Source organism: Bidens hawaiensis, unplaced genomic scaffold (genome assembly GCF_021521415.1).
Source record: "Bidens hawaiensis isolate Kalapana, Puna unplaced genomic scaffold, B.hawaiensis_p1.1 tig00044036_1, whole genome shotgun sequence".
NCBI classification, from domain to species: domain Eukaryota; kingdom Viridiplantae; phylum Streptophyta; class Magnoliopsida; order Asterales; family Asteraceae; genus Bidens; species Bidens hawaiensis.
In genome coordinates, this window is record NW_027497802.1 from 108,532 (window position 1) to 128,273 (window position 19,742).

A 19,742-nucleotide genomic window follows, 5' to 3' on the forward strand; every position below is an offset into this window, starting at 1 on the left:
ATTACTAAATCATATAATACCAAAAGTTCATAAGAATATCAAACACAATGGCAATCGATTTCGCAACACTACTAAAATCTCACCATTAGAGGAAACAAAAAAAAAGAAAAAAAAAAGGAAAAACATTTATGATATCCATTAGATCATCATGTACTACAACCTTCAAAATGCACATAAATGGATGTTGCATGGAAAGGATAAGTTTCAGAATGCTAATCACTTAAAAAGGTCAACACAGGTCCCAAAACATACAATATTCACATAATTCAACAAGTAACCAAGCTATGATCCATTGATCCCTACTTAATGGAACCGTTTGCAACCAGTTGCGCCATGCGAAATTTCTCATCCACATCCAACCGATCAAACATTTTAGCAAGCGGCGCACTCCTACCAATCACAGACATCGCTATAAGACGTTCATCAAGAGTGAGTCCAGATAAATCTTCCATTTGAGCCATAACCCTGTCCATCATGTCACTAGCTGCAATATCACCAATAGTATTCTTCGGTTTCTCCAATGATGCCACACAAGTTTCACACAAGTCCTTTCTTTCATCCCTTTTACGTTTATAGCTGCACGCACCCTCTCTAACCGCATCAGTCGAACCGGCATCCTCACCACCATGCAAGTCTTTACTTTCAACACACGGGCTCACGTGGTTCTCCTCTACAACCCCTTCAACTCCAACACCATTTTCTTGAACACGCGTAGCTCTTTCTCACCATAGATGATGCAAAGCCTATCAGAGTGAGGAAATGGTAGGTTTCTAAATCGATCAGCATCTCTTACATGAGTCTGAAAGCAACCACAAACACGCGTTATATGCTTTGCATAACAATAGTAATCAAAACTTGTTTACAGCATGTAGGAGACCGTTTGTAAATAAACCAGAAAAACATTTTCGAATAATATTACAATGCATGAATGACATAGATCAGTAAAATATAGCAGTAGTAAATAGTGCGATTACAATTTGGAAAGCAATAAAATACAACGGATATAAACAAAATTGAAAGAAATGAGATTAAGCATAATAGTGTGGCTAAGCAGGATTCGTGTTCGACACGGGTCTTCAGAAATCTGTTTGAACTGTTTGTAATTTGGGTGTGTGTTTCAACTAAGGAATACCTTAGTTTGTTGGTGATAAGAAATTGAAAGAGTCCCACCATAAATAAAATGAAAACCAAATTGCATTAAGCGTCTTCAATACACGATTGGCCTCGCTATAAAGATATCGTACTCGTGCGTGCTGGCACTCCATGCATCTAGTCCATGTGTCCTTGTTGTTCTACAAACCCCGACCTCGTCTCGATGATAGCAATCGCACAAGTCGTGTGCTACCGCGTCTGCAGACCCGCCTAGATTGTGCTAGTCATGCGGCACGCGCACAAATATGCTGTGTGTTTGGACTAGGCGTACCAGTCGTGTCACGTCATCCGGATCCTGTTTCAATCCGCACCACACCGCGATCCATGGTAGACATGCCGCACATCACCTGGAGTCTCTATCCGGCCGCACCACGTCAGCATTCTTGCAAGCCAGGTTGCGCTTCACCAGCGCACATTCGCGCCTCGAAGAGTGTGCACATGTCCAACCCGTTGTGCCACAACATGTGGTTGCAACCCATTGCTGGCCTGGCGTGCATGGTTAAAAAGATAAAGATACCTTTCAACGGCTTGCAGTGATGCAAAGTGCAAAGTGCTCTATCAAAGAGTCACATTGTGTCCATCGCCGACGCAGCACATGTGTGAGTTAGGATGCTTTGGATCTCACTTGTGTCTCCTTGTAAGGAGAACAACAACTAAGGAAGGCTTCTAATTATAAACCACTCCAAAGTTTATTTTTTTTATTTATTTTCACAGCTCTAACTATTAGACTAGAATGCAGTTAGTTGGTATTCTTTGTATAGTCCAAGGGATAATATTTGTGTTTATATATTTCAATACATGAGAAGGGGAAATGACACATTGGTCATAACCTATTATGGTATCAAGAGACGAGTTCATCTTCTCCCCTGCAATCTGATCGGTTTCCCCTGCAAGCTGATCAGTCTCTTCACCGCTCCCCTCATCTGAAATTCTAATCCCGCTGCTCCTCTCTCTATGGCTGACGATAGCAAGCCAACACCACCTCCCCCCGCCCCTCGAATCCATCCCGCCACCACCATTACCAACATAAAAAATCACATACCTCTTGTTCTAGGAACCGAAGAAGGAAATTATAACAATTGGGTTGCCCTTTTTAAGGTCCAATGCACCGTTTGTAAGGTTCTTGATCATATAATCCCGCCCGATGCCGCCCCTTCAGAACATGATGAAGAATGGATTTGTCTTGATGCCATTGTTTTACAATGGATTTACAGTACAATCACTAACGATCTGTTAACCACTATTCTCCATCCCGATAATACCGCTCATAAAGCGTGGCAAGCTCTGCAAGACGTTTTCGTCGATAACAAACCGTCTAGGGCAATCTACCTTCGAACAAAAATTCTCTAATACGAAACTAGCGGCGTTTCTGGATGCAACCGCTTATTGTAGAGAATTAAAATTTCTTTCTGATCAGTTGTCTAATGTTGATGCTCCTATCACAGATCAATCCTTGGTTCTTCAGTTGATTACCGGGCTCTCCAGTGAGTTTGATAACCTTGCTACTACCCTCCAACAGAAAGATGTTCTGCCTTCCTTTACGGCTGCCCGTACCGCCTTGCTCACAGAAGAGTCCCGCAAAGCACAGCAACAGCCTACTGCTGCTGCCAACGCTGCTGTGGTACAGCCCCCCACTGCAGGCCCGGAGCAGCTTGCTGAGGTCTCCAACAGGTTTAATCAGCGAGGTACTGATCAGTATCGGGGGCGCGGTCGGGGAGGCCGTCACCGCGGCCGGGGTAGTGGTCGCGGACGCAACAATTATTCTGTTTCGGGCAATTATTCTGCTTCTCCCGGGTATCCATCACAGCAGCCCTAGCCTTACCAGCCATGGGGTTACTCTCCTCCACAATGGGCGGCTCCACCATGTCCATACCCGACTATGCCTATGATGCATCCTCCGGTTCGTAATCCGGGTATTCTTGGACCAGGTCCATCAACAAATTCTGCAGCATATACTCCTACAAACATTGAGCAAGCCCTTCACACTATGACATTGAATCCAGATCAGAATTGGTACATGGACACCGGCGCAACAAATCACATGGCTCATTCGGCAGGTATCTTAAATTCTTATGTTAATAATGGTACTAAATTTATTCTTGTAGGCAATGGTTCCAAAATCCAAACCACCGGTGTTGGCCATACCACCCTGTCTCCCCCATACCCACCCCTTTATCTACCTAATATACTTGTTTCACCATCCTTGATTAAAAACCTATTATCGGTTCGCCGTTTAACAACAGATAACAATGTTTCAGTTGAGTTTGACCCTTATGGTTTCTTGTGAAGGATTTCAAGACCAAGCGCCCTATTCTTAGATGTGACAGCTCAGGGGACCTCTATCCGCTGTCAGTTCCTTCCGTTAAAGCTGCTTTTCCCACCACTTTTGCTGCTCTCTCTCAAGATCTGTGGCACCATCGTTTAGGTCACTCGGGTTCTAATTTACTTCGTATTTTGAATAAATCTAAGTCTGTTTCTGTTTCAAGTTTTAATAAAGAACAGTTATGTCAATCGTGTGTTTTTGGTAAACAAGTGAAATTACCATTTTATGATTCATCGTCTTACACTAGCTTACCATTTGACATAATTCATAGTGACTTGTGGACCTCTCCCGTCCCAAGTACGGGGGGTCATCGATATTATATCTTATTTTTGGATGATTTCACTAATTTTTTGTGGACATTTCCATTACAATATAAATCCGAAGCTTATTCAGTTTTCCAACAATTTTCCATATTAATCAAAACTCAATTTGAAAGACAAATCAAAACCTTTCAATGCGATAATGGCACAGAATATAACAACCGTCAGTTTCATCTATTTTGCAAAACCAACGGGATGCAATTTCGTTTCTCGTGTCCGCACACCTCATCCCAAAACGGTAAAGCCGAGAGGAAGATTCGCTCCATTAATAATATCATACGAACTCTTCTTACTCATGCGGCGCTACCTCCTTCTTTTTGGCACCATGCCTTAGAAATGGCCACATGAATATCGTGGGGTCGCAAATGTTGTGAGTGAGATCTGTAGGTTACGAAACCTTCTCTTGGAACTGGGGCATCCGCCACGTCGCACATCGTTGGTCTACACAGACAACGTGAGTGCCATCTATTTATCGGGTAACCCCGTTCAACATCAACGTACCAAACATGTGGAGATTGACATACACTTTGTTCGCGAACAGGTTCAACGTGGACATGTACGGGTCCTTCATGTGCCGTCTCGCCTTAATTTTTCGGACATCTTCACCAAAGGGCTGCCACGCGTTCTCTTTACCGATTTTCGATCCAGTCTAAGCTTGCTAAATCCTCAACCTTAGACTGAGGGGGTGTATTAGACTAGAATGTAGTTAGTTGGTATTCTTTGTATAGTCCAAGGGACTAATATGTAATATTTGTGTTTATATATTTCAATACATGAGAAGGGGAAATGACACATTGGTCATAACCTATTACTAACAGCCACAAACACCAAACTTTGAGAATCGGTATCTTATTCATCTTCGCTCCATTCTATACACTGTTCGTTTCTCACAACATAAACAAAAAATCAAACAAACAACACTTATACTAACCACAACTACACCCAAATATTAATAAAAAAAAAATACACTTTCACACTTACTAAAAAAACTAATTTTTTCCACAACTGTTCCAACAAAACATACCTTGATGTACTCATACCACACCCGATCACCCGCAACAACACGCGAACTCCGCGGGTCCCAACCGAAACCACTCATATGCTTAGCAATCAGCATGTTATGCACAATGTAGAACTCCTCATCCTAATCTTGACAGGCTTAGGTGACTGCACCACTTTAGGATCCATCAAGGCTAGCACTGGTTGAGCATAGTCATCATCAACACGCACATGTACATATTTTCCTGTCACATGTAACTTCATGAGTGAATCAACTAGCATTGCATCTTCCTCCTTTGTCCAGAACCATTTGTCTTTTCCAACATTAACTGCCATATCTGATTAATCATCTGAAAACAAAATTATACAATCAAATTGGAAAAACCCTAAACAGAGGATAATGATCTCATATAACAAAAAGGAGCAAAACCTGGATTAGGGTTTATAATAATAATAATCGACATTTGAAAAGCTTACAGGTGTCGTTCCAAATATTTATACCTGACACCAGTCGCCTACAACAAAAGCGGGGAACAAGGTATTTTCGGTACCGATTCATACTCACTTTTCCTCATGATTTGATACTCACTTTTCCTCATGATCAGTATAGATATTGTATTGACCATTTTTAGTCCGTTTTTAGCAATTTGCAAAATCTACTGGTCTCGAGCTTATCTCTAGTGAACATTACGTGTATTTATAGTTTTTAACAATAAAATGAATTGACATATTTTTTAAAAAGCTTTTGTTATAAAGAATATGTTTTTGAAAGCTCGTAGGTTATATGTTGTGGTGGTGTTAGAGAGGAGCATGAGATGGGCCACATTAGTATGTCGGGTGAGGAACAATGCATACGATGGTGCTTACGAGGTGTGCGACCCATGGGAATGTAGCTTTCTTTACAAGACGTGGGGGCAAAGTGGTTTACAACATCAACAATTATACCCGGTATTATTCCACAAATAGCAAAGTTATTACAAGGTATAAGGTGGTAGGATGTAAGTAAACTTTATCTCTATCCCAAAAGATAAAGAGGTTGTTGTCAGAGAGACCCCCGATTCAAAAACTATATCGAGTAATGGAAACTATATAAATAATAATAATAATATAAAATAAATAAATAGAAAAACGTTTTAATAAATAAAATAGGGTAACAACAGCTTAAAATAAAAAAAGAAATAGCATAGAAAGCTATAATACGAGACATCTTCTTATATCAACCGAGATAGAATAGGTAAATAATGTAAAGCCTCTAAGATAAAGTTAAAGCAAAACATCTATTCTTCTAAAGGTCATTAGCATTAATCATACGTTTTCAAGAAGTCCTATCATCAACCATATTCTCAGAGATGTGCAAGTCTGGCACATTTCATAAAGGTCTCCACTGATCTAACAGGAATCGTCAACTGCCTCCTCTTCACATGTCCAAACCATCTTCGTCTCTCATCCCCTTATCTTATAAGTTATACTAGCCATCTCAAGGTGGTTTAGTTTTCATTTTTATAATTATTAATTAATATACCAACCGGTTATTTAGAATCATCTTAACTCATCACCACATTTCATATTTCAATCTAACACCACATGTTTTTAAGTACGAAATATGAAACCATTTGAATCTAAACATGTTCTTAAGTATGAAATATGAAACTATTCGTTACACGCCTTTTTTTTTCTCACAAGCCATGGTTAACTTTCAGCTAGGATTAAAGATTGCATGGTGTAGAGGTAGGGTATTAAACCCACCATTTAACCAAGTATAACACCCAAATTTAACATAACCCATGCGTTGGGCGGAACACGGGGCGCGTTAATGTATCTCACGCTAGGCGTAGTGCATGGCGCCAAGAACATAGCCCAATATAATAAACATTCTCTGACACATAGGGAATAGTAGCGCAAGGGTCCCATCAGCATGGGACAAAAAGATACAACCTATATGGGGATAAATGTGACAACTGCCCAAATCCGACCCGACCCAGGTACCCGTTTTCGGATCCGATTTTTAAGATTTAAAATTTGATTATAATCTTTATAAATTTATCAAATATATATATATATATTACTAATAATAATAATGATAATAATAATAATTCCCTTCCGCTGTCCCGCCCCTTTTTCTCTTAACTCTTTGCTTGTCCTTTGGTTCTTCCCGCCTAAGGATGTCTGCGCAGCTCCACGCGCCAGACTCCTTACAAGGAAGCCTGCGTGAAGACCAGCTGTTCCTGCGATACGCGAGGCGAACTGTTCCCGCGGCGCGCAAAGGATTGTAGTTCTTCCCGCGGCGCGCTAAGGATTGTAGTTCTTCCCGCGGCGCGCTAAGGATTGTTCTGTCTGCCTTCGCCCTCGCGCACTCAAGCCTTCTCGCGCTAGACACTTAAGTCTTTTCTCCAGTTTAAGCCAGCCTGTATGCTTTTGAAATATCTTATCTTCTGTGCTATACCTGCCAAGGTATGGGCAAGTAGGCCAGATCTGACATCTGTCCGAAAAGTCACTTTCGGCGCAGCTTGCTTACCAACCCTCTTGGTTGTTAGAAAAAGTAACTGGCATAATCTTTTAAAATCTTCTTTTCCATGTCTTGATCAGTACTTTGACTGACCCCTCCCATGCTATGAACAGTAACCTGTCAGCCTTCCCCATCCCCTGCAGCTGCCACCATATCTCTTGCTTTTGATATCTTTTGCTTTGATTTGATAAGATCTTTTTCCCCAATTCAAGGGATGTGTTCCCTAGGGTTTTCCTATAAATAAAACTAATTTCTTGGATAATTAAACATTACTCTCAAACACTTAAACACTCCCCAAAATCTTTCTCCCTTACTCTCAGCCGAAGATCCTCAGCGACGCCTCCACTCCCCTCTTTGCAATCCGTCTTCTCTTCTTTTCTGCCCAGAAATCTCGGTAAATATATAATATATAATTTTTTTTAAATAATTTGTTTAAGTGACTTGCATATATTCAAGACATAAAAACCAATCGTTAAACCAATAATCTCTTATTTATAGGTTAACTTTCGCTTGTTTAAAAGTTGGTTCTTGCGTTATCTTTCAAAGTGAGTAATCTCGTACCTAATCCCCTTTTATTTTTAACGTTTTGGGATGTTCATGTGTTCGTACAACTTGAGTTTTAAACTTGTTTATGAAATTATGTGCGCAAAACCCATGTGTTATGGACGTTTACTAGTGTTGTATATTTGTATGTGTTGATCATTAACCGCTTTGATCGGCCTATTCCGAAGTTTTCATGGATCCATTAGATAAACACGGGAGACCTATTGTTACGATTTTCTTGGTTTGTTTGCACATACACGAATGATTATTTGTTTTTGCTCGATTTGGAGCACGCTATGAACTATGAGCTATGATCTATTTAGGCTTGATCACAATCTGTTTACACACTATGTTGAACACCAGTTATACACATGTTGCGCGCAGTGCTTTGTTATTATCTATTTATATCTATTAAACTTGATTTCTCACCGACACGCAAGTGTTGACGTTTTATTTTAACACATGTTCAGGTTTGCTGTAGCTGCTTTTGGAAACTCGAGGACACGTAGGATGTTTTCTTTTACTTTGGACCTAGTTTAAAATATAACAAGACAAATTTATGTATTTGAATATTATGAGTTATGATATGTGATTTATGTTACTTTATGGTGTGTTATGCGCATGCGCAATGAAATGTATTTATCAAATATTGACACCCAAATAGTGTCACGAGTAATGAAACAATTCGTAGCGCCCCGATGTATAATCCGCCATCGGTCGGGGTGTTACAGATTGGTATCAGAGCTCCGTGACTTTAGGATTAGGTGGTTAGACGTAACGACCTAGCATACCTAAGAGTCCCTTCTCGCGCATGAGAAAAATCTCATGATTGCGCGCTAATTGTTAATTACTCGATATTTATAAAATATGCTTGCGCATACGCAGCACATGATTTCATGTTTTATCCGCGATCTTTCGATTTTTATTGTTAAATTTCAATTCGTTTCTTTACTTACATATTCGTTTGTTGTTGGGACTTAACATTGAAAATCCGAAAAGTCATGGTGATACATGAATAGTTGATTTTCAATCCCCATTAACTTTATGTTCTAAAATTGAAGATTTGAAAAGTCATGGTGATACATGAATTGTCAACCTCCAATACTCATTTACTCGTATATTTTAAATTGAAGATTTGAAAAGTCATGGTGATACATGAATAGTTGATTTTCAATCCCCATTAACTTTATGTTCTAAAATTGAAGATTTGAAAAGTCATGGTGATACATGAATTGTCAACCTCCAATACTCATTTACTCGTATATTTTAAATTGAAGATTTGAAAAGTCATGGTGATACATGAATTGTCAACCTCCAATACTCATTTACTCGTATATTTTAAATTGAAGATTTGAAAAGTCATGGTGATGCATGAATTGTCGATTTTCAATTCGAATTCATTACCTGTATTAAGTTTGCATTTAAATTCATATTTTACTTCAAAATTTGATAGCATTTAACTCCGCGAAACAAGCTTTACAATGATATACTTTGCGCTAAAACGATTTCCCATACCAAGATATTAACAAAAACTAAAACTTTTATAGAATGCCTCCGCTATCAGCTCGCCGTCATCAGAGGAGAGAAGCCTCGCGCAGACTTATGCAGCGTCGTTCCCAGGAAATGGCCGCCGCAATAGCCCAAGCCTTAAATCAAAATAATACCAACCCCTCCGGATACAATATTAAGTCCTTTAATGCGGGTAACCCTCCGAAATTCACAGGGCTCGAAGGAGCCACCGTAATGCTCCAATGGCTCGAGAAAATTGAGAACACCTTCCTCCATACCCATTGCCCTCCAGACCGACGAACCTTATACGCCTCAAGTGTCCTGGAATCAAGGGCGCTTACATGGTGGAACGGAGTAGCTCACGCGCGTGGCGCAGAGGCTGCTTCTAGCATGCTCTGGGAGGAATTCAAGGATCTTTTGACTCGAGAATTCTGCCATCCCAACGAAGTAAAGCGCCTTGAGGAGGAATTTTGGAACTTGAAACAGTACAGCGGCGAAGCGCGCGAGTACGCTACGCGCTTTCACGAACTAAGTTTGCTTGTCCCGCACCTAGTTACCCCTTCCCGCCGCGCCATCGAAAAGTTTCTTGGGGGTCTCCCCATGGAAATTCAAGATTCTATATGGGCCAGGAACCCAGTAACCCTATCTGACGCCATCGAGTTGGCCGCTGTGCTCAGCGACAACCATGTCAGGGCAGGAACCCTGTTCCTGCGGGGAGCCGAGAAGACCAAACTCACCAAGACTGTCCCAGAACCAACAGAAACCAAGCCAGAACCCTCAAACCGTAACAACCTCAAACGTAGGCACAAACCCAATCATCAAGCCTACGCGCTTACCAACCCGCTCATTGTCCAGCAACCCGCCTACCAACCTCCAGTACACGCTCCTAACCCACTGTCAACCTACCCAACACCCCCTGTAGTCCATAACTATGCCTTAACCAATTCCGCGCTCCCTGCCCCGTCAACTAAGAAACCTTACACAGGAAACCAACCCTTTTGCCCAACCTGTAAACTTCATCACCCAACTCAAGCCCCGTGTCGACAATGCAACCGATGTGGCCGTATTGGTCACACTGCTGAGTACTGTAGAGTCCTTCCCGCCAACCCAATCGCGCAAACACCACCAACCTACCCGCAAAACCCACAATCAACATACCATAATCCACGACCCAGGTCGTGCTATAACTGCGGTGACCCCAGTCATTTCCGGAACGCGTGCCCGAGACTGCAAGTACAAATTACGCAAGCTAATCCGGTTAACCAAATTTCAAACCAAGTGGCGAGCGGACGAGCTTTTAATATAACCGCGCACCAAGCGCAAGCGAATAATGACGTGGTTAATGGTACATTTTTACTTAACGGACAATATGCATCTATACTTTTTGATACTGGCGCCGATAGGAGTTTTATTTCTCGCGCATTTGAACAAAAACTTGCGCGACCGCGAATAAACTTAAACGGAAACTTTACAGTTGAAATGGCTAACGGTGAAACAACTATAATAAACTCCGTGATCAAAGATTGCACGCTTAACCTTAATGAACACGATTTTCTAATCAACCTCATTCCCATGCCTCTTGGAAGTTTTGATGTTATTATTGGTATGGACTGGCTCTCGCAAAATCGCGCCGAAGTAATCTGCGCCAAGAAATTGATTCGCATTCCTCGGGAAAATGGTCAAGATCTTCATATCTACGGCGAGAAACCATCTAACGGTCTTAAACTTATGTCATGCACTGAAGCCCGAAGACTTTTACGAAAGAAATGTGTCGCGTTCTTAGCTCATGTGGTCAAACCAGATGAAGGAAAGAAGAAACTTCATGTAATCCCCATCGTGCGTGACTTTCCTGAAGTCTTTCCCGAAGATCTTTCTGGTTTACCTCCCGCTCGGGAAGTCGAGTTTCGTGTTGATCTTGTTCCTGGTGCATCCCCCGTAGCCAAATCTCCTTATCGACTTGCACCCGCTGAAATGCAAGAATTAGCAAGTCAACTTCAAGAGTTGACCGATAAAGGATTCATTCGCCCTAGCTCTTCGCCGTGGGGTGCTCCGGTTTTGTTCGTTAAAAAGAAAGACGGTTCGTTTCGCATGTGTATCGATTACCGCGAGCTGAACAAGCTCACCATTAAGAACCGGTACCCCTTACCGCGTATTGACGACCTCTTTGACCAACTCCAAGGTGCCTCTTGTTTCTCCAAAATCGATCTCCGTTCTGGCTATCACCAGTTGCGTATCCGCGAAGAAGATATTCCTAAAACTGCCTTTCGAACCCGCTACGGTCATTTTGAATTCTTGGTCATGCCCTTCGGTTTAACCAACGCACCCGCTGTCTTCATGGATCTAATGAACCGGGTGTGTAGGCCTTTCTTGGACCAATTCGTGATCGTGTTTATCGATGACGTTCTGGTATATTCCAAAACCAAGGCCGAGCATGAACAACATCTTCTGTTGGTGTTGCAAAAGCTTCGAACCGAACAACTCTATGCCAAACTCTCCAAGTGTGAGTTTTGGTCTGACGAAGTACAGTTTCTTAGGCATGTTGTAAACAAGATGGGTATTCATGTCGACCCATCCAAAATTGAAGCAATCAAGCACTGGATTACACCGACCACTCCTACCGAAATCCGTTCCTTTTTGGGCTTAGCTGGTTACTACCGGCGATTCATTTCGAACTTCTCAAAATCGCCTTGCCTTTAACAGCATTTACGCACAAAGGCAAACCGTATATTTGGGGCTCGAAGCAAGAAGAAGCCTTTCAAACGCTCAAGCGAAAGTTGTGCGAAGCTCCTGTTCTAATGTTACCAGAGGGTACTGACGACCTTGTCGTTTATTGTGATGCCTCCAACCAAGGTCTCGGTTGTGTACTTATGCAACGAGGCAAGGTTATCGCTTACGCGTCAAGGCAACTCAAAATTCATGAAAAGAATTATATGACTCACGACCTCGAACTTGGCGCAGTTGTATTTGCCTTAAAAATCTGGAGACACTACCTCTATGGTACTAAGTGCATCATTTACACCGACCATAAAAGCCTTCAGCACATTTTTGATCAAAAGGAACTTAACATGAGACAACGCCGATGGAACGAACTCATCAGCGATTACGATTGTGAGATCCGATATCACCCTGGAAAGGCTAATGTGGTAGCCGATGCGCTCAGCCGCAAACCCAGTCAACTCAACTGTATTTTGCCGCGCACGCAGCTTCACTTCGCGCCGATCCAAAGCAATCTTGAATCGCGCATTCGCGACGCGCAGCGCGCATCGATCAGCAAAGGCAACCTACGCGCCGAGTTAGCGTGTGGTGCGGAAGCGCATCTAGTCCCTAACCTGAATGGAACTCTCTGTTATCTCAATCGCATCTGGATTCCCAATGATGAGATTCTTCGCACTGACATACTGAGTGAAGCGCACAAAACTCGGTATTCCATTCATCCTGGCGCTGACAAAATGTACAAAGATTTGCGCCTTACTTATTGGTGGCCCGGTATGAAAAAGGATATTGCTGTGTTCGTAGCTAAATGCCTAACTTGTTCTAAGGTAAAAGCTGAACATCAACGCCCATCTGGTTTGCTCGAACAACCAGAAATTCCTACGTGGAAATGGGAAAGTATAGCAATGGACTTTATCACCAAGTTACCCTCGACCGCAAGCAAACATGATAGCATTTGGGTAATAGTGGATCGATTGACCAAGTCTGCCCACTTTCTGCCCATTCGTGAAACCTACCGTGTTGAACAACTTGCGCATCTATATGTCAAAGAAATTGTCTGCCGTCATGGTACTCCCTTGAGCATAATATCCGATCGCGATGGCCGTTTTATATCTCGCTTTTGGAAATCTCTCCAATCTGCGTTAGGAACTCGTTTGGACATGAGTACTGCATATCATCCTCAGACTGACGGACAGTCTGAGCGAACCATCCAAACCCTTGAGGATATGCTTCGATATTGTGTTCTTTTTTTTGGAGGTAATTGGGATTCACACCTACCTCTGATCGAGTTCTCTTATAATAACAGCTATCATTCCAGCATAGGTATGGCCCCATTTGAAGCACTTTACGGTCGAAAGTGCCGCTCACCGATTTGTTGGAACGAAGTGGGTGAAGTTCAAATCACAGGACCCGAACTAGTTCAAGAGACAACCGATAAAATCGCCAAGATCCGTGATCATCTGCTGACTGCCAGAAGCCGACAGAAGAGTTACGCAGATCGCAGGCGGAAGCCTCTCGAATTTCTAGTTGGTGATCTTGTTCTCCTCAAAGTGTCGCCCTGGAAGGGTGTTGTCCGCTTTGGGAAGAAAGGTAAGCTTGCACCTCGTTATGTTGGTCCGTTCAAGATTCTTGCGAGAGTGGGAAAGGTTGCCTACAAACTGGACCTGCCGCCCGCGCTCAGCAATGTGCATCCAACGTTCCATGTATCCAATCTCAAGAAATGTTTAGCTGACGAGAACCTCCACATACCACTTGATGAAGTTCAAGTTGATGAGTCTATGCATTTCGTTGAGAAGCCTGTTGAGATTATGGATCGCGAGGTGAAGCAAACCAAGCGCAGTCGCATCCTTATTGTCAAAGTTCGCTGGGAGTCCAAGCGCGGAGCCGAGTTCACTTGGGAAAGGGAAGATCAATTGAAGATCAAATACCCGCACCTTTTCTCTGCGCATCCTACTTCGAGATAAATTTCGGGACGAAATTTCTTAAAGTAGGGAAGACTGTGACAACTGCCCAAATCCGACCCGACCCAGGTACCCGTTTTCGGATCCGATTTTTAAGATTTAAAATTTGATTATAATCTTTATAAATTTATCAAATATATATATATATATATATATATATATATATATATATATATTACTAATAATAATAATGATAATAATAATAATTCCCTTCCGCTGTCCCGCCCCTTTTTCTCTTAACTCTTTGCTTGTCCTTTGGTTCTTCCCGCCTAAGGATGTCTGCGCAGCTCCACGCGCCAGACTCCTTACAAGGAAGCCTGCGTGAAGACCAGCTGTTCCTGCGATACGCGAGGCGAACTGTTCCCGCGGCGCGCAAAGGATTGTAGTTCTTCCCGCGGCGCGCTAAGGATTGTAGTTCTTCCCGCGGCGCGCTAAGGATTGTTCTGTCTGCCTTCGCCCTCGCGCACTCAAGCCTTCTCGCGCTAGACACTTAAGTCTTTTCTCCAGTTTAAGCCAGCCTGTATGCTTTTGAAATATCTTATCTTCTGTGCTATACCTGCCAAGGTATGGGCAAGTAGGCCAGATCTGACATCTGTCCGAAAAGTCACTTTCGGCGCAGCTTGCTTACCAACCCTCTTGGTTGTTAGAAAAAGTAACTGGCATAATCTTTTAAAATCTTCTTTTCCATGTCTTGATCAGTACTTTGACTGACCCCTCCCATGCTATGAACAGTAACCTGTCAGCCTTCCCCATCCCCTGCAGCTGCCACCATATCTCTTGCTTTTGATATCTTTTGCTTTGATTTGATAAGATCTTTTTCCCCAATTCAAGGGATGTGTTCCCTAGGGTTTTCCTATAAATAAAACTAATTTCTTGGATAATTAAACATTACTCTCAAACACTTAAACACTCCCCAAAATCTTTCTCCCTTACTCTCAGCCGAAGATCCTCAGCGACGCCTCCACTCCCCTCTTTGCAATCCGTCTTCTCTTCTTTTCTGCCCAGAAATCTCGGTAAATATATAATATATAATTTTTTTTAAATAATTTGTTTAAGTGACTTGCATATATTCAAGACATAAAAACCAATCGTTAAACCAATAATCTCTTATTTATAGGTTAACTTTCGCTTGTTTAAAAGTTGGTTCTTGCGTTATCTTTCAAAGTGAGTAATCTCGTACCTAATCCCCTTTTATTTTTAACGTTTTGGGATGTTCATGTGTTCGTACAACTTGAGTTTTAAACTTGTTTATGAAATTATGTGCGCAAAACCCATGTGTTATGGACGTTTACTAGTGTTGTATATTTGTATGTGTTGATCATTAACCGCTTTGATCGGCCTATTCCGAAGTTTTCATGGATCCATTAGATAAACACGGGAGACCTATTGTTACGATTTTCTTGGTTTGTTTGCACATACACGAATGATTATTTGTTTTTGCTCGATTTGGAGCACGCTATGAACTATGAGCTATGATCTATTTAGGCTTGATCACAATCTGTTTACACACTATGTTGAACACCAGTTATACACATGTTGCGCGCAGTGCTTTGTTATTATCTATTTATATCTATTAAACTTGATTTCTCACCGACACGCAAGTGTTGACGTTTTATTTTAACACATGTTCAGGTTTGCTGTAGCTGCTTTTGGAAACTCGAGGACACGTAGGATGTTTTCTTTTACTTTGGACCTAGTTTAAAATATAACAAGACAAATTTATGTATTTGAATATTATGAGTTATGATATGTGATTTATGTTACTTTATGGTGTGTTATGCGCATGCGCAATGAAATGTATTTATCAAATATTGACACCCAAATAGTGTCACGAGTAATGAAACAATTCGTAGCGCCCCGATGTATAATCCGCCATCGGTCGGGGTGTTATAATAAACACCCAACAAATGGGATTTGACAACACACAAAAGATGGTACAAAATAGTACAAGCACGTCTTTGTCAAAAGGCCATGATGCCCACCAACTTCCACCAACCTCCACGACCGCACGAGTGGAGAATATTATTGGGGAAAATCTTACAAGGTGGTTGACCATACTCTCTCTCCTCCGGCTATAAATATCATTGGACCTCCAAACGGTAAAATATATGCATTCTCCTACTATCACTATCAATACACTATATTTCGTACTGATTCTCACGCCGGAGGGTGGTTACGAGAGAATCCCCCCATTCTTCGTAACGAGCTCACGGTGTTCTGTTTTGCAGGGTATACTCATCTGCGCCAAGAAGGTTTTATAACCCATCATGGGGAATACTTACCCAAACCCCTCGGACTAACGTGTTAGACCTTGAGGGGTGGATTTGTGTTTCTTCATTGGCGCCATCCGTGCATATAGCTAGAACAATTACTAAATAGTCACTCCGTTCTTGACTCAGATGAGTGGCAAGACCACACCAAAAGAGGTTGGTCAGAACCCAAAGGCCAACCAAGAAGGAAACGTAGAAAATCTGGACATCATTAGTACCAGTGAAGGTCTCGTTAACACGTCCACCATTCACCCTACCGTCACAGACAAAGAAAAAACCAAAACACGTCCCAAAGCAACCATGCCACCGGACATCATGGCTTGGCTGGAAGCAGAACAACAAAAACTGAGGGATAAGGTACAAGAAAAAATGGCATCCGTTGTGAAACCTAGAACGCTGCTCGACACAGCCTCTAGTAGCAACGACGAAGAAGAAGAGGACGAACAACATTTAACGCCAATTCGTACGAAGAAGTCACCGCTTGCTTAGCAAAACAGCAAAGCAGGCGAAAAACCACAACAGTCGCGTCGAGAAGCAGACTCGCGTCTAGACGATCCCGACTATGAAGAAAGTTGGAAAGGGCTAGACACCAAGAAGTTGGTGAAATATCACCCAGAGGCGGCGGTAGATTTTTCCAAACCATACAGACCAACAACGTCGGCGGGAAAATCAAAGTTTGTGGCAAGAATAGCTGAAGCGGAGTTGCAAGAAAATCCTAAAATACCGCCAACGGTCGGGCAATATGACGGCATCTCAGATCCAGAAGATCATCTGCAAACCTTCACAGCTGCTGGACTAGTTTTGGGGTGGACCATGCCGTTGTGGTGCCACATTTTACATTAACACTAGTCGGAGCCGCCAGAGCATGGTTCGAAAGGTTGTCAGATGGACAGATTACAAGCTGGGAGGACTTAGCAAAAAAGTTTACCCAGCAATTTAGTCAACAACGGCGGCACATCAATGACCCAACTGATATTCTGAATGTGGTCAGAAAAGATAATGAAACGTTAGAAGATTTCATCACCAGCCTGAACATCGGTGGCGTAAGTAAAGAACTGCTGCGGGCAGCCTTCCGCCAAAACTTATAAATGTGATGGCCTCATTCGGAACCTTACGGGCAGATATGGCATGCCACAACGATGGGACGATGTTATGACCGCGGCCAAAAGGTACGCGCGAATGGAGAAGAGTCTGGGGAAAGAACTGGCAAAGAACGACGCCAGAAATGACATCAATAGGGCCGCCAAGGCAAAAGAATTTCTTCCGTGTGGTCAAGGCTAAATAATGAAAAAGAACTCGCCACATATGAACCCTTCAAAGCCAGGAAGAAGGGTCAGACGAGGGCATCCAGGTGGACTCCGCTGACAAAAAGCTCAGCCCACATCATGTATACTGAGGGGATCCAGCTAAAGAAGCCGACACCAATCAAGCAAGGGCCAAACACAGACATGAAAAGTTACTGTGACTTTCACGAACAACATGGTCACACAACAAATCAGTGTGTCAATTTGAAAGACGCAATCTAAGAATACGTTAAAAACGGTAAGTTGGATCACCTTGTCAAGAGTATCAAAGGAAAATACAAACGTCCACCCCCAAGAGATGGCGGAAGGCCAGAAAAGAAAATCAAATACCTTCACGCCAACATGATTTCAGTCAATGTTCAGACTAAGAAACGAAGGCAAACAAAGTGGGCGGCCTGGAAGGAAGATCAAGTCATTTTCCCAAAAGTAAAAGGAGGGGCAAACAAGAAAGCACCTCTGGTGATCACAGCCGTGGTTGGTCACTACAGGACACCGCGTTTCTTTATCGACGCGGGAGCAACGTCCAACATCATGTACCACCAGTGTTTCGACTTGTTGGAAGAAAAGGACAGACATCGGTTAACACCCGTCAACGCTCCAATCGCGGGTTTCAACCAAAGCATCGAATACCCGCTAGGGCAGCTGACATTCCCAGTCGAGCTAAGTGATGGTCTCCATTCACGAATGGAAGACCTCGATTTCCTGGTAATGGAGACTCCTCACCAGCAGTATGATATAATCCTGGGAAGAGAGGCAATTGGTGATTTTAATGCTACTCCTTCAACAACGCATGGAATATTAAGGGTACCAACCCCAACGAGGATAGCAATGATTCACGCCAACAAAGAATGCAACATGGCAGAAAGAAAAACACCGCCAAAGAAGATGCCAAAAACCAACAAAGTTAGAGAAGTAGAAAAATGGGTGCTCAACAAGGAATTCCCAGAACAAAGCATAACCATCGGACCAACTATCTCCGAAGAAGCGCGGGCGGCACTCAAAATTTTGCTAGTCAAGAACATCGATGTTTTCGCTTGGACCCCGGCTGACATGACAGGGGTTCCAAGAAACAAAGCGGAACATGAGTTAAAAGTCAACCCGGCCTTCGTCCCGGTAGTACAAAAGAGAAGAAGAATGGGACCAGAACAGGCAAAAGCCTGCGATGAACAAGTTCAACAATTAATAGATACAGGCATAATCCGAGAAATTCAATACCAAACATGGGTGGCCAACCCAGTAATGGTACCCAAGGCAAACGGCCAATGGCGCATGTGTATCGACTTCAAAGATCTCAACAAAGCGTGCCCAAAAGACTGCTACCCACTGCCAGAAATCGACCTTAAGGTAGACGCGTTGGTACCATTTCAGTTTAAATCTTTTTTAGACGCGTACAAAGGGTACCATCAGATCCATATGGCGGTAAAAGACCAAGACAAAACGGCGTTCCGAACAAACAACAGAACATATTGTTATAAGATGATGCCATTCGGCCTCAAGAACGCCGGGTCTACGTACCAGCGATTGATGGACAAAGAGTTCAAATCTCAAATTGGAAGAAATTTAGAAGTTTACATGGACGATTTAGTCATTAAAAGCAAGACGGAGGTAACAATGTTGAAAGACATTGAAGAAACCTTCAAAAAGTTAAGATCAATCAGCATGAAACTCAACCTAGGAAAATGTTTCTTCGGAATGGAAGAAGGAAAATTCCTGGGAGTAATCGTAACAAATGACGGCTTCAGAGCCAACCCAGAAAAACTAGAAGTTGTGTTAAAAATGCCTTCACCGAAATCTGTCAAGCAAGTATAAACACTCAATGGCCGATTAGTTGCGCTGAACAAATTTTTGTCAAGTCATGCAGAACGATCTTTTCCGTTCGTTTCAACCTTGAGGATCTGCCTCAAGAAATCTCAATTCCGGTGGACAGTAGAGGCAGAAATGGTGTTTCAGGAAATCAAGTTGCGTCTAACGGAACTACCAATGCTAACAGCCCCTTAAGCGGGAGAGCCATTGATAGTGTACCTAACAGCGTCGGAAAGAATAGTCAGCGTTGTCTTGGTGGTGGAAAGAAATGGCGTTCAAACGCCCATTTATTACATAAGTCGCACCCTTGCGGACGCAGAAACAAGGTACTCCAACTTGG

General features: G+C 42.5%; 1 protein-coding gene across 1 annotated transcript; it reads left to right on the plus strand.

The window, feature by feature from the left end:
• The first annotated feature begins 17,941 nt into the window (after positions 1-17,941).
• LOC143594639 (uncharacterized) lies at positions 17,942-19,408 on the plus strand. The gene is made up of 2 exons (XM_077073902.1): positions 17,942-18,791; positions 18,984-19,408. Exons 1-2 carry the CDS (start codon positions 17,942-17,944, stop codon positions 19,406-19,408), a joined length of 1,275 nt encoding a protein of 424 aa, XP_076930017.1.
• The last annotated feature ends 334 nt before the right edge of the window (positions 19,409-19,742 follow it).

Bases quoted from the DNA above. Each gene is read 5' to 3' on its own strand.
- LOC143594639 (XM_077073902.1), top strand. From the start codon at position 17,942: ATGATTTCAGTCAATGTTCAGACTAAGAAACGAAGGCAAACAAAGTGG. The intron at 18,792-18,983 runs GCATAATCCGAG...AATCTTTTTTAG, and splicing joins TCAACAATTAATAGATACAG to ACGCGTACAAAGGGTACCAT.